Source organism: Chlamydotis macqueenii, chromosome 12, assembly GCF_036417535.1.
Source record: "Chlamydotis macqueenii isolate bChlMac1 chromosome 12, bChlMac1.mat, whole genome shotgun sequence".
Lineage (NCBI taxonomy): Eukaryota > Metazoa > Chordata > Aves > Otidiformes > Otididae > Chlamydotis > Chlamydotis macqueenii.
This window is the reverse complement of record NC_141567.1, coordinates 17,196,546-17,223,426: the sequence shown is the minus strand read 5'-3', so window position 1 is coordinate 17,223,426 and position 26,881 is coordinate 17,196,546. Positions and strand designations below refer to the sequence as shown.

The following is a 26,881-nucleotide window of genomic DNA, read 5'->3' as shown; positions in this document are numbered from 1 at the left end:
AGAGCATTTTGAGCTGAACACAGCTCCAAGCACCTCTTGCAAATGGTAGGAAAAATTTCCATGCTGAGGATAATAATTGGTGAGTGCAAAGGAGGGACACAGTGGGAATTCCTCTCTCCTAGGAAGTTGTTCTGAGCCTGAATTTGAGTGCCGCAAAAAACCTTGGAGGATTTTAGTACATGAGTCTGGGTTTGTTGGGTTTTTTCACTCCTGAATTTGGGTCAAAAAGCTTTGCTTTTTTTTGTATGGATCCAAAATTGTGCATGATGTTATTTCAGAAACACTGCAACTGCTGTGTGTCCAGTGCTCCCCCAGCTGCTGGGAGGTGGCTGGGAATGGGACTGGCAGGCTTCCCCTGGGACGTGCTCACGTTTTTGAGACTGGTTCCTCAGGATTCGTGTTGTCTGGCAACGACGTGTCTCTCAAAAATGCGTTCAAGCAGTGCTAGGGAAGGCTGGAGGAGGGAGGCTCATAACCAGTACAACGCATGTGAGGCTGAGATGTTTGTCCTCTTCTTGAGCTGAAACCTGCTGGTATGGGGTAGTGGCGGGTTGGCCAAGCCTGGCTTTCATGGGTGAGCACAGACCTCTAGCTGCTGGACCCTGGCTCCTCCATCATCCCCACGTTACCTCCTGGCAGAAGCAGAGCTGAGGGTTCCCAGACCTTTCCCCTGCCTGCCAGCAAAGCTCACTGTGAACACCGGGTCCTGCACACAAGCAGCTCTGGACTGGCACGTGGCAGCAGAGGAAAGATCTCACAAGCATCAAACGGCCGCCCATGCTTTCAGAGGGGCATGTGGCCCCCAGGGTCAACTAGTTGCCCGGGTCCCTGGACCCATCCCTCTTTTCCAGGGACCTTGCTCCCTTTAGGCGAGGGGAGCTCATCTCTGAGGTCCTTGTCTCTGTCCTGAGCAGCCTAGAATTTGTTTCATTTGTATTTGTAGATTCTCTGCCCTGTAAATATTTGCTTGTAAAGCCGAAGATATGCACAGTGTTGTTTATGTGGAGGAAAGGGATATTTAAGGCTGCTCCACTTTGTTATTGCCCGTATTGTTTTCTGAAGGCCAGACACCTTTTTATAGGGCAGCTGCTGCCATTGTCAGGATTTCTGAACCAACTTTAGGGCTTTGCCTCCTGGTACCTCACCCGGTTGGCCTGTGGGAGGCTTGGCTGAGCTTGCAAGAAGGGTGCAGTGACTTTCTCCTCGTGCTGTGATTCCCTACCTGTCTCCCCTTTGATCATCCCTCCCCAGGCAGGTTTGCTTTTCTTCACTTCTACCTTAGCCCTCACCAGCTCTCCTCCATTCCCCTCTTTTTCCTCCCATAGCCTTTTGAATGTGCTGTTGATGACTGCTGGCCAGCTCTGGTTCCAGCACAGGGCTGGCCTTATGCCCTGCTTTCCCCGATGCTTATAAGCTCTCCCTGGCAACAGCTCTGCGCTGGCAGAATGTTTCCCTCATCCTACAGACCTGTCCTCCCTTGGCAGCCCAAATTGTCTCTCATGGTCTTCTGTTTACCTCTGTTTGTCTTGTCTGTCTGAAGATCGTCTGCATCATGCCAATAGACGATCGGATTCAGGAACGGCTCCCCAGAGCCCGTCCTCAGTTGCCATCACCTCCTGCACTGCCTGGACCTGCATCTTGGCATCCGTGTGCAAGCTGCATGCAGGTAACTGAAGGTTACCCCAAAGCAAGGGCCAGCTTGATGTTGCCTGCGGGCGAGATGGCTGCACTCGGCCTGCCTCATTCCCTCACGTCGGGTTGCTAAGGTATAGCTAAAACTCTCGTCCGGAATGTCGTAATCTCACGGCTCAATTCCTTCGACATCCTTTTCTCTGGCCTTGACAAATGCAATCTTCTCCCACTCCTGCCTGTTCAGAGCTCTGCTGCGAGCATCATTTTCCTCGCCTGTCATTTTGCTCGTGTCACCCATGCTTTACTTGCTTTTCCTGGTTCCTGCTGGCAAACAGCAGTTACCTGTCTCTGCTCTCCAGGCCTTTCACAGCTTTCTTTCCTGTTAACCTTGTAGTCCCTCTCCACACGTGGCTTCTTGCTGTCAGTCAGCCTCTGGTGACAGCCTCTGCCAGCTCTCGCCGTGTCTCCCAGCTCTCTGCTTTCTGCCCCAGTGCCTCTTGCTTGAAAAGCAGCTCCTAGGTGCACCCCTGCAAGAAATGTCTCCCTGACCTTCACCCTTTGCCAGCCTGTCCCAAATTGGTGACGATGGCTCGGGTGCAAGTGTGGGAACTGCCTGTCTGTCAGGCAGCGACCCTGTTTTCTTAATCTTCTGCTTAGGCTGAAGACCTTTGGGGCAGGGCCTTTTTTAGCAGTGGTTGCCTAAAGAAATGCAAGCTTGTGAGATCCTCCTGGGTCTGTGCATGTGTGAAGTGTGTCTGTCCTGCTGCCACGCTTTGTGGACGCAGTGGTGAATTCAAGCTGAATTTGGCAGGCTGCGTGGTGGGGGTGTTACGTTCCTCCAGGTTTAGTGAAAAGAGGTGTCTGGATACTGGAGAGGGACCATCTCTGGCACGCAGAGGCTTGATTTGTGCTGGGTTTGTACAGCTCGGTGCTGGTGGGGGGCAGGTTGAGGCCTTGCCCCCTCCTGCTTGATGCCCGCTCCATTGTGCCTGGAGTGAAGGGTGCAGGCAGCCGGCTCAGGGGAGCTTCCCCAGCCCTGAACCTTGCTGAGGGATGCCACAGGGCAGCATTTGCTATTGCAGACCGAGTCGGTCCCTAGACGCTGCCTGCTTGGGCTAATCTGGAGCACGGGCAGGGTCGCGGTGGTCCTGAGCAGCACATGGAGCTCCGCTGTGCACCGCAAGTGCAGGAGGGAGATAAACATGCATCAATGCCTTCATCTGCCCTCATGGATTTTTCCACCGTATTTTATAAGCGTTCATTTTTATTTATGTGAGGTTAAAGTCAGTCCAATTTGGAAATCAACTTGTCTAAGGAGATCCCCTCAGATCTTATTAGCTTCATGTAGTATTTCTATTCATTTGTGCTAATACCATTCACCAGGCTGGCTGCGGTGGCGGCTGCGGGAGGTGGTAACCCTTTCCTTGCCAGGCCACCGGGGCCGGGAGCCCGATGGCTGCGGGAGAGGCAGGATCTGGCCCTGCAGCGAAGGGCTGGGGCTCCCAGCTTTCCAGCTTCCAACAGTGGCGGGGGGGCAGTTTCTGACATCTCGCACGTGGTCCCCCCTTGCTGCACCTGGTGTCACCGGCAGCCCACCTATTGCTGCTGGCACGGAGAGCATCTGTATCTGCTGGTGCTGGAAATCCGGGGCTGGTGTGGACGGAGAACAGTTAAGAAGTGCTTGGGCTATCCTTGTAATTAGAGAAATTCCTGGAAGAAAGAAAAAAAAAATCCATTGAGGGCTTTTAAAGGAGAGAGAGAAGATGCCTGACTCAGGAAGTCCTTCAGATTGCCGGCAGCTGGAGGAGCATCCTGGGGAGGTATCGGTCCACGCTTGGCCGGCTTTTATGCTCATCCCCTGGCATTCGCTGCTGGCCCCTGCCAGAGAGGATGCTGGCAGGACCAGATCTTGGCTCTGGAGCTGGCAGGCTCCACTCGCCTTTTTATTTCGGTAACCCCCAAGGAGCTGGCTGCGGCCGTGGTTGCAGCACTAAGGTGGGGGTCAGATGTCAACCTCAAGCAGGAGAGACGGTGGCCACCGGCGTGGGATGCTTACCTCCCGTGCGCACCTCCCCATGCTGGTAGCACAGCATGCGCCTCCTGAAGCGTCACGGCTGCCCTGTCTCTCTCCCCTGCCTTTGATTATTTATTGAAACTGTTTGATACTGGGTGACTGTAATTAAAAGAAGAAAAATACACACAATAAAATGATTTCTAAAATGGCAACATGCTGGATGCAGTGAAGCAAGGAATGTATTAAATATTTATTGCCACTGGTCTGCTGGGGGGAAAAAATTAAAATTATTTAGCCGGAGAAAAACATTTTAATTATTTAATTTGAGGGGAAACCTCCCCCACAGCCCTCCTTAGCACTAAACCCCAGACAAATGGCAGCATAATGCAAGGTTTGATTAAAATCTGAATGGGATGAAGGCCTGGAGATGGGAACAAGGGATGGGAGCCACGTGGTTGCCATCTGAGCCTGAGGTGCCCCTGCTCCGCCACTGGCAGATCTGTGCATGTGATCCTGCATCTTGCTGGGGTAATTCTTCCTCTCGAGGGGTTGTTTGTGCTTGGCAGCAGTTAGCCAGGGATTTGCTCCACACGTGGGCTCAGGATGGGAGCTGCTTGTCCATCAATCACGGTGTAGGAAATTGCAGCAAATTACCGTGACCCACCATCTGCAGCTTGAACTCTCTGGACCCGCAGGGTTGCTCTGAAGAGCTGTGCCGGGGCGGGAGCTCTGGTGTGTCTGTCCCAGCAGCCCCACTCGACTGTGCAGGCTCTGCTAGGCTCACCTCACAGCAGGCACGGGGCTGTTTGAATGCTTGCGTCTCGTGGCATTTGTATCCTGAGGCTGGGAGGCTTTTCCTGAAAGCCTCTGCAGGAAAGGCATTGGGGCTGGTGTCGTCTTGGCATGTCCACTTGAGGCTGGAGCTAAGGATTCTCCAGCCACGTATCAAAGATTGAGAAGTGCGAAGTGTGGGGTCTGGCAGCGGCTGATGCTTTTCTGTGAGAGGACAAGCTGTGATTTTTTTTCCCTCATGTCTCCAGATTGACAGTGTCTCATTATTAGCCCCCTGGAAACAGGCACTTTGACTGAAAGAGCCATCCCAGCCTTCACCGCAACAATCAAAGCGGCTCAAGAATAAACATGGCTTGGCAAGAATAAACACAAATTGCAATGCTTGCTGTGAACAGCGATATCCAAGGGAGCAAACATCAAATGAAGGATTATCCCTGTTTGTGAGGAAGCACTTCTAGCAAGAGATTGGATGAGGACCATCTGCAGCCCAGAGCAAAGGGGCTACCAGGAGAACCTGCTCCTGCCATCAGGAGCTCTCCTGTTTGAAGCCAACACAGTCTCCTTTAGGCACTGTCTGGTTTTACTTCATATGCTTTTTTGGCTGCCGGAGCCCTGAGCTCTTTGCGGCTACCTGCACCTTGCAGATAGCGTAGGCAAGCCTAGAAAGCCCAGGGAAGGGAGTTGTGTGGGAGAGGGTTAGCGAGGATGAGGAGGGCAGGTATTGGACCTGGCTGGGGTAACTGCTAGCAAAAATGCTGAGCTCCTGCGGGAGCTGGAGGAAGATCACATCAACCAAACCCTGCGGGAAGCTCTGCTGCTGACGCTAATGCTGCCAGTCTGAGGGCAGGAGCCCTAAAGGCAGCTCTCCGCCAGCAGCTGTCCCCCTGCCGCTCATGGGAAGTGAGCACGGGCAAGCCCTCCTCTCCAAACCCGCGCCGAGAGACAGCCCGCGCGACATAAATCAAATTTGGAGGCACAGAGGTTCTATAAACAAGCTTATTTTCTGAAGCCAGGTCCCATTATGTTATCTGTCACTTTATTGGGGTTTCTGAGCCATTTATTTTTATGTATATACATCGGAGCTGGTGAGCCAGCGTTGGCCTGAGAGTATAAAGCTGACAAGACACGGTAGTGGCGTGTGAAACCTGTCAGCAGAGCAGCCGCCTGTGAAATGAACACGAAAGCCGACGATTTTATTTATGGGGAATCTCGGGTAGTGCATGCCAGAGCGGTGGGTGCTGCTGGGCGCGTGCCTGGCCCTGGCTGTGCCCCCCTGATGCTGCCGGTCCCGAGCCCTCTGAGAGGGACCAGTACCAGAGCCATCGCAGGCAGGGGTAAGGTCTTGAGGCAACTGGAAATGAGATTTTCTTCTTAAGGCATCTCTTAAGCTGCTAAAATACTTTGGTCACCTAGAATCCATATAAAAGGGCGAATATTTTTGGGGGTGGAAATGAATGAGAACAGTTTTGCAGCGCTGTGCTTTCCAGTGTTGATCTTCTTGGTAATCGTCCTCTTAAATTTTCCTTTGTTTCTTTGTATTTAAGATAAACTTGGATTTAGTGTAAAGATTTGTTCTCAAATGGGAAAAGTAGAGTTTCCTTATCAGAAAAGAAGTAGGGCTTTTAAAGGTTTTTGAAACTTTTTTTCCAGTTATTTTACCCCTGGAGCAACATTTTGCCAAACTCAGGAGTCTTTACAAAAGCCTAAGTGAATAATTGTTTCTGTCACGTTCCAGGAGAAAAGTACTTAGATCAGCATTTTTCCCTCTCAGTTGGAGCAAACATTTAGTATGTGAGATAGTTTTATGGGTCATTGAAAACCCTAAAGAGTCATCTAGGCTGTTACCGGGGCGACGGTACAACACACGGACCCTGCTCCTACCCCGTTGTGACCTTGTTGGAAGTGCTCTGGTTTAGCGCAGAGCGGACGTTCCTGCCATGGTTTGGTCCTTCAGCAGGCGAAAAGCGCTCGGCGTGCCCGCGCGGCTTTGGAAAGGCAGTCGGAGGTTGTGAACGGCTGCGCTGCACGTGGAGCTTGGTGCTCCCTGCCGACTCTTGCCAAATTCATGGATGAACACATTCGCACTTGCCATGCCAGCCCTCTCCGTTTCAGCGACACCCTGGCTGAAGCTGGCACGCAGCGGGTGGGCAGGCACCAGGGCGGCTGTGTTGCCACCCCAGCATGGGCTGCTTTTCGGCGGTGGGAGGTGAGCGTTACGGCTCATGCCTGGCAGAGGAAGGGGTCAGCAGAAAGCACCGTGCCGCGTGCCAGTCTCGCTGCTGCAGGGAGAGCAGGGGCCCTGCAGGGATGGCCCTGTGTGAGCATCTCTGATGCGTACAACCTGTTTGCATTCAATTTGGCAGGAGTAATACTTAAAATTTTAATCTAGACTCCCACTCTGTCTTCATGGTTCATGAGCAGCTAGCAGTGTGTCATCTTCCCAGAGCTGTTCAGGAAGATGCCATTCAGGAGCAGCTACCTGTCTCCTGGGCACCCCTTGGAGAGGTGAAGGCCATGGGTTAGGTGGTGGCATTTTTGCTCCCCAAAGCATCAAGCCCTGGTCTGTTGGTAGGAAGTTTCCTGGTGCTGCTCTGCTGCCTGCTTAAAAGCCAGTGGTATTATTTTAATCCTCAGCTTTCCCTGCGGTTGGTGTGAGGAGCACGTTTCCTTCCCTGGTTTGACTTGCAGCCTCTTCCCCGGCACATTGCGTGCCAGCCGGCGGCGGGAAGGGCCTGTCCTCTCTTCTCCTCTGTGAGCGAGGGCAGGCAGCTCTGCCTGATTGATCCGCTGCCTTCTGGTCTGGATCATTCCTCTGCAGGCCCGTCTCTCACCTGCCTGGGCACTGCTAAATCTTCCCGGGAAGGAACAGCTATTTGTCAAGTGAAATAGGAAGGTTTGAGTCTCGCGTTGCCCAAGGCCACTTAGCAGGGCTCTGGCTGCTCTCCGGACGCTTGCTTTTCTACACCGGAGTGGTGTGAGTAGAACGAAGGCCAAGGAAGCTTTTCTGGAAAGAGGAGCTACCTTCACCCTTCCTGATGCTGTGAGACCCCGTGGCAAGCACTGCGCGCAGCTTGTCCATGCCCCCCCAGCCTGGAAAGGTGTAGCGTTTACCCTCCACGGAGCAACGTCTGTGGTCCCCGTGCCGTCGCCTCCTTCCTTTGTGCTTCTCTGCACCAAACCATTTATTGACTGGGAGCGTAATTGTGCTGCATCATGTCTAATTGTTTTGCTCTGTCGCTCTCCGTTTGCTGTCTCTGTCTGCACGCTCCCCGCCGTAAACGCGCCGAGCTGTGAGCGTCAGCGGGGCACGACGCCGTGGTTCTGATTGCTGGAGGAAAAAAAGGCACCCAACTTCCCCCTTTCTTCTCCTAAATTCAAATGACAAGAAACAGAGGAAAACAATTTTGCAAACCCTTGGCGGAGGGCCAGCTCTGATAAAGAGCCGTAATTAATCTCCCCAGCTTTATTAGAATATCATTACAATTAACTCGGCAATCTTCTGTTGATCAAAGCCATTGTTCCCCGCAGAGCAGAGGAAGCCAGCGTGAGCCTGGATTGCGCGATGCTTTAGAAGCACCTAGAGCTGGATCATTCCTGCCAGCCCAGCCGCGGCCGTGCCGTCCTCCTGGTTGGTGGCACGGGGAGCAGCAGAGGTGTGGGCTGGATCTGCCCTCCTCCTGGCTCTTGAGCCACTTGCAGCTTTGATTTTTTTTTTTTTTTTTTCAGCTATTCTTCTTTGTTGATGTAGCCCAGATCCCTTGTGGGCACCCGAGCATCCCTCATTCCCTATGTAGACGCTTTTGGGCGCAGCCTTTGAGCACCAGATTTATTCCTCTGTGTGCGTTCACACAACTCCTCGTGTGCCTGCTTCCTAGCCTGAGCTGGAGAGACGGTGGCTGTTGCAGTAACACAGCAAACAGCAGCGTAGCTGGTAAAGAATCCAGCGGAAACGTTTGTGGAAGTGACATTTGAAAGAAAGGAGAGTTGTCAGAATGAAGCTTCATAAGCTCTGCAGTTAAATAGCCCAAGATGTGTGCTGTAGACACGCGGAGAAAATGAGCACCGCTAAACTACCCCTTTCCTCCTTTCCAAACTGTTCTTTTAATATCGGGTATTTATCTGTAATTTAAGCCTGTGATTAGTTTTATCAAAAAGATAGTTCTGAGGCAGAGATCTTAAAAATGATCAGGCACGTGTTTGAAAGACGAGAACGGCTCCGCTTGTGCCGCAGGATGAAGACGTGTCTGTCTGCTGCCTCAAGCATCCGTCTGTGAGGGCCTGGCGCTGGAAGGACCCTCCTGGTTCAGCACAGATTCCAGCCCACCCCAGTCTCTCTCAATCTCCTTCGAAGGTGCCAGCGCTGGATCCTCTTGTCGCTGGGCAAGGTTTTTTGTCTGAGGTGATTTGTGTCTCCTCTTCCTTGTCACACTTCTGCTTTTGGAAAAGAGCATCCTGTCAGAGAGGCTTGCTGTGGAGGGGGCTGGAGAGCCTGCGGCCCATTCCCCGTCTACTCCTGCCTCTTTCTGCTTGGTGGCAGCCCTCTGCCAGAGCTGGAGCCATGCCCAGGGAGTCCTCTGGACGTTGGTCCAGAACCAAGGAGGCTGCTGCAGGGCGAGCAGGCTGGCCCTGCCTCTGTCTCCAGCCTGACGTGAGATGGCACTGGTGCAGGTTTCATCCCTAAAATGGCTCTGCCAGAAGGGATTTATATGCTGCGAGCAGGCACAGTGAGTGTGAAACCATGCTGTCTGGTTACACAAAGAAAGAGAAGCATGAGAATGTAAAAAGCTTTGGGCACCTTTTCTCCTGGTTTTGGAGCAGGTCGCGATGGGCAGGTGGGCTGTTGTGGAAAAGGCAGTGCTAAGCCTCTTCAGGAGGGTTGTTAGATGAAGGCATCCGAAGACCTCACTCTTGCTTTTTGTCCTGAATTCTCCTCCATTTGAATTGTCAACACTTGTGAGCCCTGGGAAATAGAAAAGAGAAAGAAAAGGCAGGTCCAGGGTTGCGTCTGATCGACCTTCGCATTGTCCCTTTAAGCAGCCACCCAGGAGAAGGCAGCGGCTGCTCCAGTCCATTTGCTGGCACGGATACAGCCACAGCAGGCAGCTCTGCCTGGCATCGCCCGCTCTCTGCGAATCCTGAGCCCTCCAGAGGTGGGGGAAATGGGGCAGGACTGCGTTTGCAGTGTAGATTTCCCATGCGCCTGCCCGCAGACGTGCCTGGGGATGCGCGCCTGAGGGACACAGTGCTGGAGCTGACTCGGCGTGGCCTTTCTCAGGATGCAGAGCTTCCCTGGTCCTGGAACACTCGTACAACAGAAAACTGAAGTTTTTCATCTTCCCTGAGCTTGTATCCTTGGGTATGGCAAGGGAACCTCCTGTGGGTGAAAGACACTGGATTTTTCACCTCTCCAGAGCGCTGAGGAGGAGCTGTGGCTGGATGAGGGTGAGGTTTGCTTTGACCAGCGCTCCTGCAGTCTGCGTCAGGGACCTGATGCTGGAAACAGTGTCCTTGGGTTTGATGTAGGCTGCTGCTTGGGACCCCCTTCCCACCTCTCTCTCCCTTCCCTTTCTGTGGCTGTGGATCTGAGAAAACCCTAAAAACAAGAAAAAAAACTCATAAGGGCTGTAAAGCCTCTGATGGCTTCTTGGCAAGTGCTGTAGTCTCCATGAGGTCCTTTGCTGGTCAGTCCCTGAGAGGAGAACTTGTCCTTTCCCACCAGCGCTCCTCACCATGGGTGAGGGGAGGAGGGGATGCTCAGCATGGGCTGAGCAGACTCAGAAGGAGCAGGAGCTGGAGGGGGTCTTCTGAGGGGCTTAAAGTAATGCTTCCCTCCCCACGCCCTGTCCCACCTTCCCCAGGAGGCAGCAGGGGCCGCTCCTCCGCAGCCGGCTGGGGCCGTTAGTCAGGCTTCCGCTGCAGCTGCCTCAGGTCTCTGAGTGCGATGCAGGGGCTGAGTGTCAGGTTGTTATTAAATATCATTAGTAAGTGACAAAGCTGTGTGGAGCACTTCAGGTGCAGACAATGGCTGGAGGAGGGATTGTTTGCAGTGCCGGGGAGATGAGCGAGTGGTGGAGATCAGCAAGGTCTTGTGCTGGGCTGCCTCCGACTCCATCTCCTGCTCGTCGCCTCGGTGCGGCAGGAGGGGTGGGTGTTTCCTCAGGAGCAGACACGAGTTTGCAGGGACCCTCTGTGTGTCACCAGGGGAACTTCAGCGTGCCCAGGCCTGTATGTGAGGAAAGGGGCCCTGTGCAGTCCCCAGATCTCCCTTCTCTTCTATCCCCCTGTTCTTCAAGCGCTTCAATATGGGGCAGGGCAGACTCCCATCCATCCCAGTGCAGCTGCCCTTTCTACCTTTCTACCACTACTAGACTTTCTAGGAGTCCCTTCTACCCAACGGAGCCAACTGAAAAAGACATTTTGCAAATTTTTTTTCTTGCTAACTATTTTCCATGCTTGGTGCTAGCTTTCCCCCAGAGAGCTGCAGATGGTGGACCGCCGAGAAGGCAGCGCCCAAACCAGCGGCCCCAGCATCTCCAGGAAAGCTGACTGCTTGCCCTGGTGCCTGGCTAGCCGCAGTTCTCTGGGGGGGAGCTGGCTTTAGTGGCAGGGACACAAGCTGAAAAGCCAGAAAGCACCTGTCTGAGCGGCGAGATGGTGAACATGCCTGGAGTGGGAGCTGAGGGATGGTGCGTCGTGTAATCATCTGCTTGAAGCAATCGCAGGCCGTCAGCAGAGCAGGGAGACGCTTGCATTTATTTAAGGCGAGATGCCCTAGTTTTGAGCTTTCAGTGGAGTCCCTAATTATTCCTCAATCTTTGTAGTGAGCTAATTAGTTTTGCAGCACTCAGGGCTGGGGAACACTGATAGGCTTGGGAAGCACAAGCTGGAGGGATGAGGAAGAGGAGGGGAGAGCTGGTAGGAGATGGCTGACTGGCAGACAGGGCAGCAACTCTCCTCTTACATGGGCGCTTCCTCGGGCAGCTGCCTGTCCCGGGGTGCTGACTGTTGGGCGTGCAGGACCGGCAGTGTTTCCTGACTGTCCCCTCTCTTTTCTAGCTCAGTGGTGACACCGAGGAGCTCTGCTGGGAGAGGCCAGCCCAGTCCTCGCCATGTGGAGTGCCTGGTCCCCAACCTGGATGCTCACCTTCCCACTCCATCAGAGCCAGTTCTTTCAGAGAGAACCACCACAGGTAAGGTAACCTGCACTGATAACCGGGTCCGCGATGCTCCACGTACGCCGTCCGCTCTGGCTGGTCTGTGTGCCTGGATGCCCCGCTGCTCTGATGTGCAGGGTTGCACTCCAGATGTGGTCCTCACATCTGCACCGTGAGCCTGAGGAGCCACAAAGGTCTCATTCCTGGTCTCACTGTCGTTGGGAAGTTCCCAGTGGCCACTGAGTACAGTGTGTGACAACTCTGAAGTGCCCAGGTGGCCGTGGATTTATTAGGGTATTATCCTACTAGGGCTGCAAATGGTGTCATCTGTCTTCTAAACTTTGCACTTTATTTCAGGGAGAGAATTTAGTATATGCAGGCAATATGCTGTAGTTTTAGCATATGATAAAGCCCTGCTGGGAAGTGTAGTTTTATTGATTTTGTTATTAAAGTGCCACTGGAATAAATTTGCTCATTTGAATGAAATGTCTTATTACCTGGATCGTAACAGGCACATGATGAAATCCCCAGAGGGGCTGGAGCAAACCGCTGCCTGGTGATGGGGAGCTGAGACAGAGCAGATGACAGGAACCCGCAACTGCCAGCCCGCTCACCCCAGACTGGGTCCCCCCGAGACCATCGGCACCCTCCCGAGTCCACCGGGAAACTCTGCTTGGAAACCTCGGGATGTGAACAAACCACAGTGACAGGGGACGCTGTGTTTTACTCGAGGTGTGTGTTGCTCCTCCAATCCTTTGCTCAGGTGAGGGCGTTGTTTTAAAGGGAATTGAGGAAAAATCTCTTTCACAGGGCAATATTTCTTTAGTATCACCACTAATGGGGGTGGATTGGGAAATGAACCATTCCCCATTACACCGGGACCTAACCGCACAGCCCATGCTTTCCAGTTAAAATTTGATTGCCTTGAATCCTGTAGATTATGGAAAATAAGAAAAAGGCCTAGTAAAATTTATGGGTTTTAATCATAAACTGATAGAATCACAGTAAATCTATCATAAGCATGCAGCTATGGACCCAGAAAAATGAGAGGAAAGCAATAGGCCCATTTTTTCTTGGAGGTGCTGTGTGTGCCCATGGCAGGGCTGGGGAGATGGGGAGCAGGGCTGCTCCCCCAGCCATCTCCTCTGGGGTGCTGAGCCCCTCAAAGCCTTCCTCCTCCGCCGTGTCCTGCCAAAAACATGATAGCTGGGATGGCACTGTAAATCCATGCCCTGTCCTGTGGCAAACTGGCCAGGCAGGGCTGGAGAGCAAGTGGGGAGTGAGGGAGGGGGAGGTGGGAACAGACGGGCAAGGCAGGAGGGTGGGGGAAGAGAAAGGAGAAAAGGAGGCGAAGCCCAAAGATTTTTCCCTCCTCCCCTCCATGCCACTGTGCTGCTCGCTGCAGAGGGAGCAGGATGGGACCCTGCCAGGGGAGGAGGGGTGCAGAGACGCGGGGGAGAAATGTGTGTGCAGAGGGGGGACCACGGCAAGAAGAGATGTGGCAGGGAGCGAAGAACACCTGACGGAGAGAAATGGCAGGAAAGCGAGAGAGAAGCACAGGAGGCAGAAAGTGTTTTCAAAAATAAAAAAAAATAAAAAGGAGTGAGAGTGTGATAAGGAAGAAAAAAGGGAGAGAGTAAAAAATTGACTCAGAAGCAGAGATAAGAGAGGGAGGGCAGTTAGTGAGAGAAGGAGTAAAATGAAGCGCGATAAGGCCTGATAGAAATGGGGGAAAGCAGCAAGCCAGGGCAGCACAGCCAGGGTCTGCAGGCAGAGCGCCGGGGGGGCTGCGGGGCGCAGGGAGGCAAAGGGCCAGCCCAAAGCCCTCTCCTCTGGTCGCCCTCACCCCTGTGTAGGCAAACGTGTCGGTCTCAAACCTGGCCTTGTGCGCTGCTCTGTGTGCCTCTGATATCCGGGGAGAGGAGCGGAGCGGGCGTGGGGATGGATGAGGATGGCCGGGGAGGCGATGGGTATAAATGTTTCTGCCGCAGGATGCTATAACTCTGCTCCTGCCTCGGCGGCGGAAGGGGAAAGCTGGGTGCCTGCCAGCCACAGCCCACAGCAGTGGGGAGAAACGTGGAGCCTGATGAGGAGGGCAGTGGTGGGTGATGTGCTCAGGTTGGAAGTGCTAATAATCCCTTGTCCTCCTTGCTGCATCCCAAAACACAGGGCCTGTCATAGCATTGTGTGTCCCATCAGCCTGGGAAATTGGGAAGGTAAGGCACGTTTCACAGGCAGCCTCCCCTCCTTGCCCTAAACACATCTCTTCTAGGTTTTTTTGCTCTCTCTTCAAAGCTGTTTTATTAAGTGCTTTTTATTTATCCTTATTTTTTTAAAAAAACCAAGTGTTTGGCTCTGACACATCGCCCACGGTTACCCAAAGAGCAATGCTGGAACCTAGCCCCTGCTCTCTCACCCCTGATTAAACTGCAGAAGAAACAGACCATAAATTTCAGCAAAAGAGAGTTTATTCTTTGGGAGTTTTTTTCCCCATCTTTACCATCCATGAAAACTGCCGAGCTGAGATACTGGCCTCTCTGAGATGCTTTTCTTCTGCTCCATCCATCTGTTTTAATCACATGGTGACTGAAAAAAAAAATATCCAGTTCACAAAGCTTCGAAGATTTAAAGAAGTCAGTGTGGATATTAAGCTGTGTGGCAGGCAGCAGTGCCACAGAGCACTGGGCAAACTTGCTAACGAGGGACTTGGAGCCCCAGCTCGGGTGCGGGGCAGGCAGCGTGGCTTCTGCCCCTGGGAGGGTTTTGAGCAGCAGAGGCAGTGGTTTGGCTGGGTCTGGGTGATAAAATCCTGTGCTAGCACAGCCTGAGATGCTACACAGAAAATAAATAATTTTCTCTCTACTTTTCTTTTTTATCAGGATTCTATTTAACAGTGAAAGACTTGATTCTTCCCTTTGACTGCTGGGACGTTGTAGTATGCTGCAAATACCTTGTTGGACTTGGTTTTTAGTATTTTTTTTTTTTAGTCTACGTGTGTTGAATTAGCTCTTTTAATTACAGCATTAAAAAAGGATAACTGGAGCCAATTAAGAAGCTCTTTCAGATGGCTGGTGTTAACAGCTGCCCAGGAACACGGAGACCCCCCTCCACCTCTCTGCCGTCTGCTGAGCCGCTGATTGTCAGTCATGGCAACAAGGCTCAAACTGAGATTTCTGCACCTAACGCGCCGCTGTATGGGGCTTTCTGGGCTGCACATCTTCCTCTGGAGGGCTGAAGGTTCCTCCCAGGGCAGTGTTTCTCCAGGCCAGTGCTTGGGGTTGCTGGAGCAGGATCTGCGGCGCGGGTGGAGCCGAGCTTCAGGCCTAGTGTGTGTTGCTGTTCATGGTTTCGTATTTAGCTCACCAAAAATGTTAGTTAAACACTGGTGGGAGGGGAAGCTCACAAGAAGCGTTTTGCTTTGGTTCTTTTAAAAAGCAAAACAAAAGCAAAAGGCTTTAAAAAACTGTTTTGGTTTCAAAGTTATAAGGGAAATATGGGTTAGAGATGAGAAACTAAGAAATCAAAGCTCCTGAAACCCACTGTGAAGAGAAAAACACAAAATGTTTTGTTTGAAGATGAATAGAAGGCTGAAACCAGCAAAAAATCCCCCCTTCCCACTAGCACAGATGTTTCAGGTTGGTTCTTCTAGATTGGCGCATTGCTGGAAGAAAAGGAAATCCATTCTTTTACCTGTCGGTGCTCCAGGTTCCTGTCGCTTATTTTTGATCATCTTGTAGTGACTTTCATCCCCAAAGACTGCTTAAGTGCTTTACAAATCAAGCATGTAAATCTCGGCTCATCCACCCCAGCGATGCCGCCCGGGGCTGGGTGGGCCAGGAAAGCTGCTGGCTGGTGCGGTGCCACCGGTCCTGGTGGCAGCAGGGAAGGATGGGGAGCAGGGGTGTTTTGTGCTTCCAGCACAGCCGAAGGCCATCAGGCTGTGCAGGGGTCCCCGGGCCACGGTACCAGACCTGTTTCCCCTGTGGGTTGGCTGGCCAAGACCTTCGCCCCGCTCTGCACCTTCTGGGGGTTGGGAGGTTGGCACAAAGCACCTGGGGAAGGGCTGAGCTGCTCTGATGATGCTTCTCTTATTTTTCAAAGGTTGACTTGAGGCATCTCTGTCCCCATCGCGCTCTGTCTCTTAATATTCCTCTCTCCCTCTGTGGTTGCCCTCCTGACTCGCTGCTTTTAATTCATTTGCTGTACGACACTTACGCTGCTTTCTGTACCCTGTGCCATGTCTTGCTGCTGCAGGTAGCTCTGGTCTCAGGGCAGGGCGGCACTGTCACACCTCTCGTGCTCTGCCTGGGGGCCGATTTAACCCCCATTCCTCCCCGAGATAATACAAAAAACCTCCCAGACCTCCTGATCCCAAGCACCAGAGTTGAGCAAAGGGAGGCCGCTGCCTGGTGACCAGACACCATGGTGATGGGCACGCTGGAGTTAGTACCAGGGCAGCCAGCACGTCACAGCCTGCCACCTCTCTGCTGCAGCCCTGAGCTCTTCTGGCTGAGGCTGTGTGTGTGTTTATAAATGTATGTAATTTCTTTTTTTTTTTTCCTTTTTTTTTTTTTTTTTTTTTTCAGATAAGCTTTCCCGCAAACCTGGAAGCTAAAGTCCCTTGGATGTCTCTGAAGGTGCTTGCAAGTCTGGCTGCCAGTGGTCAAGTCCAAAAACCACCCTGAGACTTGTTGCAGGCAGATGGGGAGCAGCGCTGGAGCTGCTCGGGCCCTGGGTACCTGCTTGTGCTGCCAGCAAGGGTGATAATGGAATTGCAGCATCCCTGCCTGCAGGGACAGATGTCCATAGCAGAAGAGCCAGCTTGTCCCCCATTGGAGAGGACACACCACTATGCTGCTGGCAATGGCAGGCAGAAAGTCCTCTCCCCAGGTAAGGGGCAGTGGGATCCCTGGGTACCCCCAGTCCCGCTGCCAGCACCGCCCGGGCAGAGCCTGGCCCTGCTGGCTCTCAGCCCGGGGGCCGCGGGCACGGCGAGCTGCTGCCTGCCCTGCGACGTGGCTTTGCGTCCTCCTCACCGCGCAGACACGGCCCCGCTACAGACTGCTTATGCACATCAGTGCCGCGGCCCCGCTCCCCTGGGCTTTGAGGGTGGGCAGGGGAACTGGCTATAAAATCACAGCCGGTCCTGGGGGGAAAAATGTCAAACTCCTCTCGGTGCTGTGTGGGGCCCAAGACACCCCAAGAAGTGCCTTTTGGGGAGCATGAACCTGTGGCGTCAGCAGGAGGCTTGCTGTGGCTGGGACTGCTCTTAGTGAGGCGGCTGGAAAACGCCTCCAAGGAGAGAAAGCGAGTGCTCGCTGCAGATACAGGAGTGGACAGATCAAGAAGTCAAGATTTTGCATTCCAACTATCTATAGGAAATAGGGTTTTTTTATTATTTCAAGTTTTCATAAAAATCCATAATTATTGAAATCAAAGTTACAGAAGAAAGTTCATAACTTTTTATTGATTTTTATTTCTTTTTTCTTTCTTTTTTTCCCCCCTTTGTTGTTTTTCCCTCTCAGAGTTATATCTGACACCGGAGTCCATCAGACAAAGTCCGTACAAACACAGGAGTCCTGAAGACATCGGCTGGATGTTTTCCTGGTACAAAGAAGAGGAGGAGGAGAAAGAGGTGTTGACAGTGTGGGTACAGTGGGGTTTGGACAGGGGCAGAGGGCATTGTGGAAGAAGAGAGGTCGGTATGTTTGTATCAATGTTTGTTTTTTAATTATTTTTTTATTTGTTCATTTGTTCTTTTTTTTTTTTTTAAAAAAACCCCACCATTATTATTTGCAAATTGTTGCCTGGTTAAATCATTTTCATGTTGAACTTGCGCGGCGCGTCAGCAGAGCTGATGCCCGCGTCAGACTTGCGTGGCACATACTCGATTTCAATGTTGTGCTTGGTGTTGCCTTTTCCCCGGCTCCACAGGAAGAGGAGCACCAGACAGAAGAGCACGACGCCCAGGAAGGAAATGAAGCCCATGGTGGTGGCAATGATGAGAGTCTTGATGTCAAAAGGGAAAGGCACGGTGGCGCGTGTGCTGTTGGCATCGCTCTCATTGGGCTGGTTGGAGATGAACGCGAAGGTCTTGTTGGGCTGGTGGGGCCAGTCTGGGGAGTAGCTGCGCACGTGCAGGTGGGCCAGCATGGTGTCATTGCCACCCGCGTTGCTGGCAATGCATAGGTAGGTGCCATTGTCCTGGATCTGGGCGTAGCGCACCTCCAGTGTGCCGTCAGGGAAGACAGTGAGCCGCCCGTTGGTTTTGGTAGAGATGAGGTGCTTCCGGGGAGAGAGCCACATGATGGTGGGGGGCGGGTCCCCATCAGCCCGGCAGACAAAATGGACGGTGTGGCCTTCGTCCACGAAGATCTGCTGAGGTTTGCGGTCCCGTATCCGTGCTCGGCGGCAGGTGAAGTAGTTGGGCAGGAGGACGTCAGGGAAGTCTTTGAACTCCTTGCCCTGGACGAACTCAGGAGTGGAGCAGGTGGGCTGCTGCTTGTTGAAGTTCAACCTCCATCGCCGACGGAAAACCCAGAGCAGCCGACAGTCACAGGCTAAGGGGTTGTTGTCGAGGATGAGCGTCTCCAGGTTGCCCACTGAGTGGAAGGCCGACTCCTCCAGGGTGGTCAGCAAATTCCCTGACACGTTCAGGATGCGCAGGTAATTGAGGCCGCGGAAGGCAAAGGGCTCGACCGTGGTGAGCTGCCCTCCCACCAGCTGGATCTCCTGCAGCCTGAGCAGGTCATGGAGCATGGAGCCTTCGATGGTGACAATGGGGTTGTAGGACAGGTTCAGGAACCGGAGGTAAACCAAGTGCCTCACAGACACATACGGGATGGATGTCAGGTTGCAGTGGGTGATGGACAAGGAAGTCAGGTTCAAGCCGTAGAGGCAGTTGGACGTCATAGTATCCAGGTAGGGCCAGTGTGAGATCTCGAGGACCTTGAGCCGGTACAGCCTCTTGAATGAGTAATCCCGGATGGTGTTGATGTTCAGGTGGCGCAGCCGCAGCACGATCAAGCCGTGAAGGTGAGACAGGGCCTCTGTGGGGATGGAGGTCAGGTTGCATTTCTCCAGGGTCAGCTGCTCCAGGCTGTTGAGGCCACTGAAGGCCCGGTGGGAGATGTAGACAAGGTCGTTGTCCCCCACCTCCAAAGACTTCAGGTTGTACAAGTCCTGGAACATGTAGTCTAGGAGAATCACAATTTTGTTCTCACTAATGTCTAGCTTGGTAAGGTTGCTGAGTCCAGTAAACACCCCCAAGGGGATCAGCTTGAGTCTGTTACTCCTGAGCCCCAGCGTCCTGAGGTTGAAGAGATTGTTGAAAGCCCCAGGTTCAATGGCACTGATAATGTTCTCATTGAGCTCCAGCTCCTCCAGGTGAGGGTAATTGGCAAATTCATCCTGGTTGAGCGTCTTGATGCGGTTCTTGCCCAAGTCCAGCAGCCTGGTCTCGGTCGGGATCCCCTCCGGCACGACCATGAATCGCTTCCGGTGGCAGAGGACAGCGCGCTCCTGGGCAGAGCACTCGCAGCGTGGCGGGCAGCCCGTGGCGGAGCCAGACAGGATGGATCCCAGCATCAGGAGGAGAATCGGCTGCCAGCAGGCCAGGATTGGGCTGCGCATACTCGCCTCCCCAGCTACCATCCTATCTCTCACCTGCAGGTAACATGGGGGAGAGAGAGCAAGGTGGACGTGAGAAAAGGACGGGCACAACCACGGCAAAAGGTTTACCATCCTGGTAGCACTGACATTAAGGCGCGAGGCATCGCTGAGGCAGAGCAGAGGTTCTCATTTTCCAGTTGAAATCCATCCCTTCAGCTACAAGACCATCTCTCCTCCCCACCCCCCAACTTTCCACTTGATGATTGAACGTGCACAGACTTTGAGTGGAAAGCCTTGAGGAATCTGTGTCAGACAGACCTTGCTTCCTCGGCTGCTTCAAAAAAAAATTAATACTAAACACATCTATCTACATCCTATTTTAAGCTCTTGAAATTATTCAGTTCCCTGTAGATGGAGCCTGAATATAAAGGCTGCTTTGCAAACGCAGAGGAGCCAAGCAGGGGATCAAGTATGTGGGGGAACCCCGCTTGGGGTCGGCTGGGAGCCGGGTGCCTGAGCGGGGAGCAACGGCGACGGCTCTGTGGGGACCAGTCCCCTTCCTCGGCGCTTCCCCGGGCTCCGCAGCAGCCCAGTTTCAGTCTCCCTCCTCCCAGGGTTAGCCCCTTGCCTCCTGCCATGCCTGTCCCCTCTGAGAAGCAGCACCCAGTCAGCGTACCCACAGGGTGAGCTATAGCCTGATGTGAGGTCGGGGGTCTGCGGGGCGAGGGGGTCTGCCCGTCTCAGCTGGGAAAGGCCTGGCCTCCTGCTGCCTTCCCTGGGGAGGGCTGGGAGCCCCACTCATGGGTGATGGTTTGGCTTGCGTCCCAGCCCAGAACCGCCCCGGCCCATCGGCAAGCGGAAGCAAATGCTCCCTGTCGTGCTGCCTCTGTTGCATTTATTTCTTTGTTGTTCAAGCTGGTACGAGGGATCAAATCACATTAATATTGCATATTAGACGCACAGCTACTCCGGACCGTGTTTATATCTATTGTTGTGTGTACGCTCTGCATTGCTTCCACTAATGCTATTTATGGCTATCGCTGAATATGCTCAATACATTACTTCCACTGGCTCTGTTTGTACCCATCATTATATATCCTGAGCATTACTTCCCTTCTCCGGCACTATTTATGGCTCTGGTATGCATTCTGTGCATTACTTCCATTGCATCTGTTTATATTCATCATTTCATACAGATATATGACCCAAGTGTAACTTTCGTTCCCAAAAAATTATTCAAAATTCCTTTGCAAGATGCAAGGATGAAGGATGATGGACTGGCCATAAAGACGTCCACCAGCACCATCTCGGAAACCACCAGGCCTCAGCACACCAGGCGGTCTGGCTGTGAGGGCCCGGAGTCCCCACAGAAATCCTCCTGTGGTTTTTGTCCTGGCTCGCTGTCCTTCTCCATCCCCTTCCCCTGCTACCTCTGCGGTGGAGATGGCTGCTGGCAACCACTCAAAGCGCATCACTCCCAAAATGAAGGGGTGTGGTGCCAGGACCTCATCCCACACAGCTCCCCTGGCAGTGGTGCTGCGCTCCCTCATGCTGGCGCAGGGCCAGCACGTCCCGGTCCCGTGGAAACATTTCCAGTGGGTTTGCTTGGGCCTGGGCCAGGCTGCAAAGAGCCATTTGCCGGGTATTTACGATTCATCATTCCCCATGTCATCACCTCCCTAGCGCTGACGGTGCTGGGCAGCCTTACAAACACCAGCAGGGCTGCTGCTGCCGTTGCGATGCAGCGGGGTTGGGCCGGGATCCGAAGGAGGGATGTGCCGGCACGCCGAGGCCGGGATGGCACTGCCAGTTGGAACTCTTGGGCAAAGGGCTGTGTGTGGATTTGCTCCCTGGCTGGGGCTGAGCTGCTGGGGTTCCCCACGCCGCTGTTGCCACCTCTCCTCGTGGACAACACGTGTCTGGCGAACGCCCTCTCCTCCTGCCCACGAGGTGCCGGCGGCACTGCTGCTCCCACGGCCCGCTTGCCAACGCGCGCCGGCTCACTCGCAGCCTCCTTCGGCCGGCGCTTCTCAGAAACCAATTCCCGCTCCTCACAGCCGTGCTGAGAAAGCCATCAAAGAAAGCAAAACACTGCATGCAAAACAAAATACAGTCTAAAGGGCTTAATTATACCAGGGCTGAAAAGACTTCAGCTCATTAGCGTGCCAGGCAGCTGGCCGTATTTGGCTGTGTTCTGTGCGTGCAGCCGCACGCCAGTCCCTGCTGGGCGTGGGGCGGGGTGAGAGCTGAATCCTGCCGCAGGCCCCCATCCGTGGCTCCCGCATCAGCCCGGACCTCCCCCGGGCCAAATTCTGCCTCTCCACCAGCAGGAAGGGGATTGCACCCGCAATATGTTTGGTCCCATGCTGTTGGCCCTGCACCGACCTCGGCGGAGGGGCAGCGGCCAGAGCTGGTGGGAGCGATGCGGTGTCAATGGCTAAAATATAAGGCAGGACATGATAGATGAATAAAGCAAAATCTGCATGGCAGTAAAGATAAGACAAGCTCGCTGGTGTAGAATTAAAGTCTAGGCACACCTCACGTGTTATTAGTTCTCAGCTAAATGTAAATCCATGATAAATGCAATCCCTGACAAAAACATCCGTAATCTTAATAGCCAGAGCCATGGAAGAGTTTTGGGAGAAAGACAATGAATAAGCTAAAAAATTCTGGGCTAAAAGATGAGCTTTAAATCACTTCTGGTTCCCATTTACCTCTGGCTGTTTCAGAGAGGAATATTTGTGCCTCAAGGTGAGGCAGGTATTAAGAGGTGCCCGTGTAAAAATGACGAATCGTGATTTCCATGTGAGCTGAGATCCACAACTCATGCATGGCTTCACCCATCCCCCCCACCACCACGCAGAGTGTCTGGACTTGCATTGCGCCAGCAAACCTCAGCCCAAAGTTAGGGCTGTCCTTTCGGCCGTCCCGCACCCGCGACGCGGTGCCATGGTGCCCTGTGCTGGGGCTGCAGCCGCCGTGGCTGGGCTTAGGTCATGCTGGGGAGATGGCAGCGGCTGCTCTCAGCAATTGCCACCTGCAGGAAACTGAAGTGGCTGAGACAACGCACCAGCAAGGGCTTTCCAATAACAGAAGCCCTCCTGGGTTCACTCTGAGGACAGTGAAACACGCCGCAGGACCCCTCCCGGGTGCCCGGCTGCGGCCACAGCACGAGCTGCCAGGCGGGATCAGGGCGCATGGCTGTGACACGCCAGCCAGGCCAGCCCAGGGAGAGCTGCAGCCCTCTGGCGTGAACGTGGCTTTCGTTTCTCATGTGAAAAAAAAAAAATCAATAAGAAAGGAGCAGCTGTCAGAGACGCTTCCTTTAGGCAATGAGCAAACCAAAGCAGAAAATCATGCCCAGAGCCATGGCATCCGCTGACCCCTGTCCCTGCCACCATGCCACCTGCGGATGAGGGCTCCAAAGTAGAACCCTTTCCCTCAGGGAAGCTGCTCGACTCGGCCGAAGAGGCGCAGACGGGCGCGCTGGAGCCGTGCTGCCTTGATGCTACAAGCAGCAGGACCTGCTGAGCGTCTCCGCCTGGGATCAGCGCTGGGAGGGAAGATGCTATTCCAGGCCTGTGCCTGGAAACGCAGCCCTGGCCCGGGCGGGAGTGCTGGTGTGCGCAGGGATCGCCCCACTGCGACAGGCACAGGCTGCCCCAGCCCTGGGGAAACCAACCCCAGGCCATGACCCGGGAGGGAGCCCAGGTTTGCTCCTGGGGCTGCTGCTGCCCTCCTGCCCTGAGGGGTGGGCAGCAGGCCTGGCTTTGCCCACCGCTGTCCCCCGCTCACCGCCCCACAGGGGTGCCCAGAAGTTGGGGCTGGGCTGGTGCGCCTTGACACTGAGCGATCTGCCACGCTGACAGTAAGCAAGCGGCAAAAATCCCCGAGTCAGCTATAACCCCCACCTGGCAGCCATAAATTACACTGTGGGAGACATTCACCCTTGAACCAGATGCTTTCGAGCGCAGCAAATGACAACAGGCAATTTAGGACGAAGCGAGCCTTATCGGGGCGGGGGGGGGGGGGGGGCTGCAGTGCTCTGGGGGCTCAACGGGGCTGGGGGAGGGAGGGGTGCATCCCCTATCCCATCCATCCCTGCAGGAGCCCACCTTGCTGCGGTGCTGTGGGGCACGCAGGGGTGAGCCTAGCCCCAGCAGCACCAGACACCCGCACTGGGTTGCAGCGTGGGTACAGGCGTGGGTCAGCCACAGCATCACCCCATCTCTGGCCTGCCGGCTTTGCACGAAGCTGCCGAGACCCAGCTCATGGCGTCAGAGCGCTCGTCTCCTCTAAGCCGCTCCAGCTAAATCAAATTTTATTGAACTTGACTACATTTTAGAGATAAAGACTCCAGGTTTACAAATAAATATTTAACAACCTTTCCTGCTGCTAAAAGAGTTGCTTATCCAGACCCCGGGCTCCACACTAAGTGTTCCTGTAGCTATCTGCAAAGCAGCAAAACAAAGGGAGAAGCTTTAATTTGCCAAACACGTTCGTGCCCATTTCCTCCTCGCTCCATCATTCCCCCTGCGTCCAGTGTGCAGTTGTGGGCCCTTTTGCTTTGTCTCTCCCTCCTCCTCCTCTTTTCCCACCCAGACCCCGGAGTGCAGCGGATGCTCTCCTCTGGTGCCTGGGGACGCTCAGGGGCTGGGTGGGAGCAGGAACCAGAGCACACAGAGCAGAGGGGGTGGTTTTCCTCCTGGTATCATGCTCCTTCGCATGGGTAAAAAGAAACCAAAGAGGGCGAGCCTCAGGTAAGCTCTGAGCACTGCCAGGGCAGGCTGGTGGGCAGCAGACTGGGTGGCTGGAGGCACAGCGCGGGCCTGGGTGATGAAAAGCTGCCGCCATGGTTCCTCTGAGCCTTCGCTGACAGATGGGCTGTACCCTATATGAAGGGCACGCAAACAGGCTGCCGCAGTGCAAAGGGCTGCCCTGGGTCTGGTCCTGGCCCCAAATCCTCTGGAAGCAGCACAGAAGGGTGTGAGAAGGGGACAGAAACAGGCAGAAGTTGAGATGGATCACTTGGTCAGGGTGGTGGTGGGGCCACACAAGCGAGTCGTGCAAGGCACATCAGCCAGAAAGGAGCCCACCCCCAGCCCCACCAGCCCCGAGCTGCTCAGGGTCACCGGCTCCCGCTCACCCCGGTGAAGGCATGGCTCTCCAGCCGGGAGCTTTTGCTTAGCCTTCTGAGGTATCTGCTTTCAGCTGCTCCGAGGCGGGAGCCTGGAATAGGTGTACGGCAACCTGATCTGCTCTGGCAGTTGCTCTGAGGCTGTAAAAGAGCACCAAGAAGTATTTAAGATGCAAAGCCCCTTCCGGCCCTGACACTGCCCGGCCCCGAGACAGAGCCAGCCGCCAGCCTGCAGGGCTGCCCTGCAAAGGCCGGTCCTCCTGGTAACCGGCTCTTCCACCCAAAACGTGGTGCCCCCAGTGCCACAGGAGGATCAAGTCAGGAAAACACCAAGCCAAAGGGCAAGAAGAGCAGAATAAAGGGGAGGGGGATGCACTGGGGAGCAGAAGAGCTCTAACGTGGGCTGAGGGGCTGGAACGCTGGAAGGGGGAGGCTTTGGTCCAGTCATCCACTGGTTTAGCTCCACACTATGGATCTGCTTGACCTCATGCAGGGACACGTATGTGTGGTGGAGGCTCAGAGCCAGCCTGGAGAGTGGTTTTCAGGCTCGGCAGGCAGGTTATTGGAGCTGGGTGATGGGAAAGAGATCCTGGGTGTCTCTGCACGATGCTGAAGCTCAAAGCAGTTTTTGCTGAGGCTGTTTCTTGCTGTGATCACATCTGTGCAAGAGCTGCTTACCCTCCTCACACCTTTGCTCTTTCGTTTTTAACGTTTTTTTCTCTGTCTTTGCCTGCACATGCTTCGCTACCCCGTCAGCAAAGAAAACATCCTGACAAGTGATCAATAAGTAATTGCAAAGGCAGCTGTGGATGCTAGGGGTGTAAAGCCCTGAGCTAGCAAGAGAGACATGAGCAGCGTAAGGGTGCAGGGCACTGTGGAGCTTGGGCTTGAGCCAGCCACGCTGCCCTACTCATCGACCGAGGTGGCCAGGACGCGGGCTGGCCCACCGCTGCCGCAGCCGCTGCCGGTTGGTGGTTCAACGCTTCCCACGTCAGGTAAGCCAGGAGGAGGGTGATTTATTTATTTTTTTTCCTGCTTGTGAGATAAAGAGCAGAACTGTGTTTTCTGGGGGGAATATCTTCCAAGTGTTGGCCTTGGGACTCCAGCACTGGAGATGTTTTCGGCTGGGTCAGCAGGAGAGCAGGAGGATGGTGTGCACTGGGAGGCTGGGAAGGACATGAACCAGCTAGTTGAATAGGGTTTCTCCTTTTTCTTTCTTTATTTTGGCAAATCTCCTTGGGATTCCTGTCTCTGTGGACATGGTGAGCCAGCCCAGGTGCTCACCTGAAGACACCCAGCTCAGCAGGCACTTGAGTGATGAGTGAGCATGGGGCAGAGGAGCCTTCAGTATAGCATGAGGGTCTCTGTGGATGGTTTTTTTTTCTTCCCTGTCTGTAGCTGTGAAAGGAGGATGGAAAAACCCCAGGCTCTTCTTAGGGCTATGGAAACATTTGCACCAGAGAGGTGAAAGAAAGGTCTGTCCCATGAGCGCCTTCTGGGAGAGCCGCCAGGGTCATGATGACATTGCGAAGGCATCCCCTGCGCTCTGCCTCGACGTGCCCGCGGTGGACAAGGTGTCGGCGGACATGGCCATCCCCGAGGTGGCACCTTCAAGGGCTCTCTGGGGAGAGCAGGGCACCAGTGGCGGGCAGAGCCTGGGCCACTGTCCCGCTCCAGGTCATGTGGCTCTTTCTACTCGCATGGGAGGGAGCCTTGGTCTTCCCTGGGAAGGGGGAAGAAGGAGGTATCTGAACACCCTCTGCTCCTCAGGAGGGCTCTGAGCAGCTCTGACACCAGGGAGGGCCCTTCGCAGGGCCCTGCTCTGGGAAGCAGCTGAGATTTTGCGCTGGAGGATGGGGACAGCCCAGATGGCCCAGCCGTCCTGCCCACCAGCTCGACACGGCACCAGCGCTGCTGGGGCGGCCCTGTGCAGCTCAGCACGCTGTCACGGCACTGCTGAATCAGCCGGACCGCAGCTGTACGGTGCCTGTGCGAAACCCTGCGTTTCTGTCAGGGGCAGGACACCACCTGATCCAGCATAAAAGCGGCTGGTACAAAGTCACCCCGCTGCCAGGGCGTTTCCTCCAGATCAGGAGCAGATGGCATTTCTGTATGGGCTCGCCTGGATGCTCGGTCCAGTGACTGGTGGCTTCCCACTCCCCCAGACCCAGGCACCAGTCCCCGAGGATGTTCCCTGTGCTGCGGCTGGCAGCTGCTCCTGGCAATCCCAATCCCCAAACTGCACCTGGGGGCACCACGAAGGGCCTGGCACCAGGACAAGCTGCTCCCTTCCCAACGCTCCCTGCCTGGGGACATCCCACCACCTCCAGCCATCAAGCCTCTGCCCGACACCCTGGCCCCATGAGCAACCTCACCCCACAGGGCCGTCAGGGGACACTGCTGAGGCTTGGGGATGTGACCTCCTCTAAAAGCCACAAATCTGAGCCGCTGTGTCCCCACTGTGTCCCTGCCACTGCTTGAAGGCAGAAACCCTGGATCAAAGTCCCAAACGGGGACCAGCGAGCGCATCCCAAGCCTGTG

The 26,881-nt window shown here is 54.3% G+C and overlaps 1 protein-coding gene across 2 annotated transcripts in view; it reads right to left on the bottom strand.

Moving 5' to 3' along the window:
- Nucleotides 1–16,965: 16,965 nt before the first annotated feature.
- LINGO1 (leucine rich repeat and Ig domain containing 1) overlaps nucleotides 16,966–26,881 on the bottom strand; it is a 157,596-nt gene continuing 147,680 nt past the window's right edge. For both annotated transcript variants that reach the window (XM_086757551.1, XM_086757549.1), the window contains one exon: nucleotides 16,966–19,257. In XM_086757551.1, the coding sequence (XP_086613677.1) occupies nucleotides 17,404–19,245 (1,842 nt within the window). In that variant the 5' untranslated portion in view covers nucleotides 19,246–19,257 and the 3' untranslated portion in view covers nucleotides 16,966–17,403. The remainder of the gene's footprint in view (nucleotides 19,258–26,881) is intronic.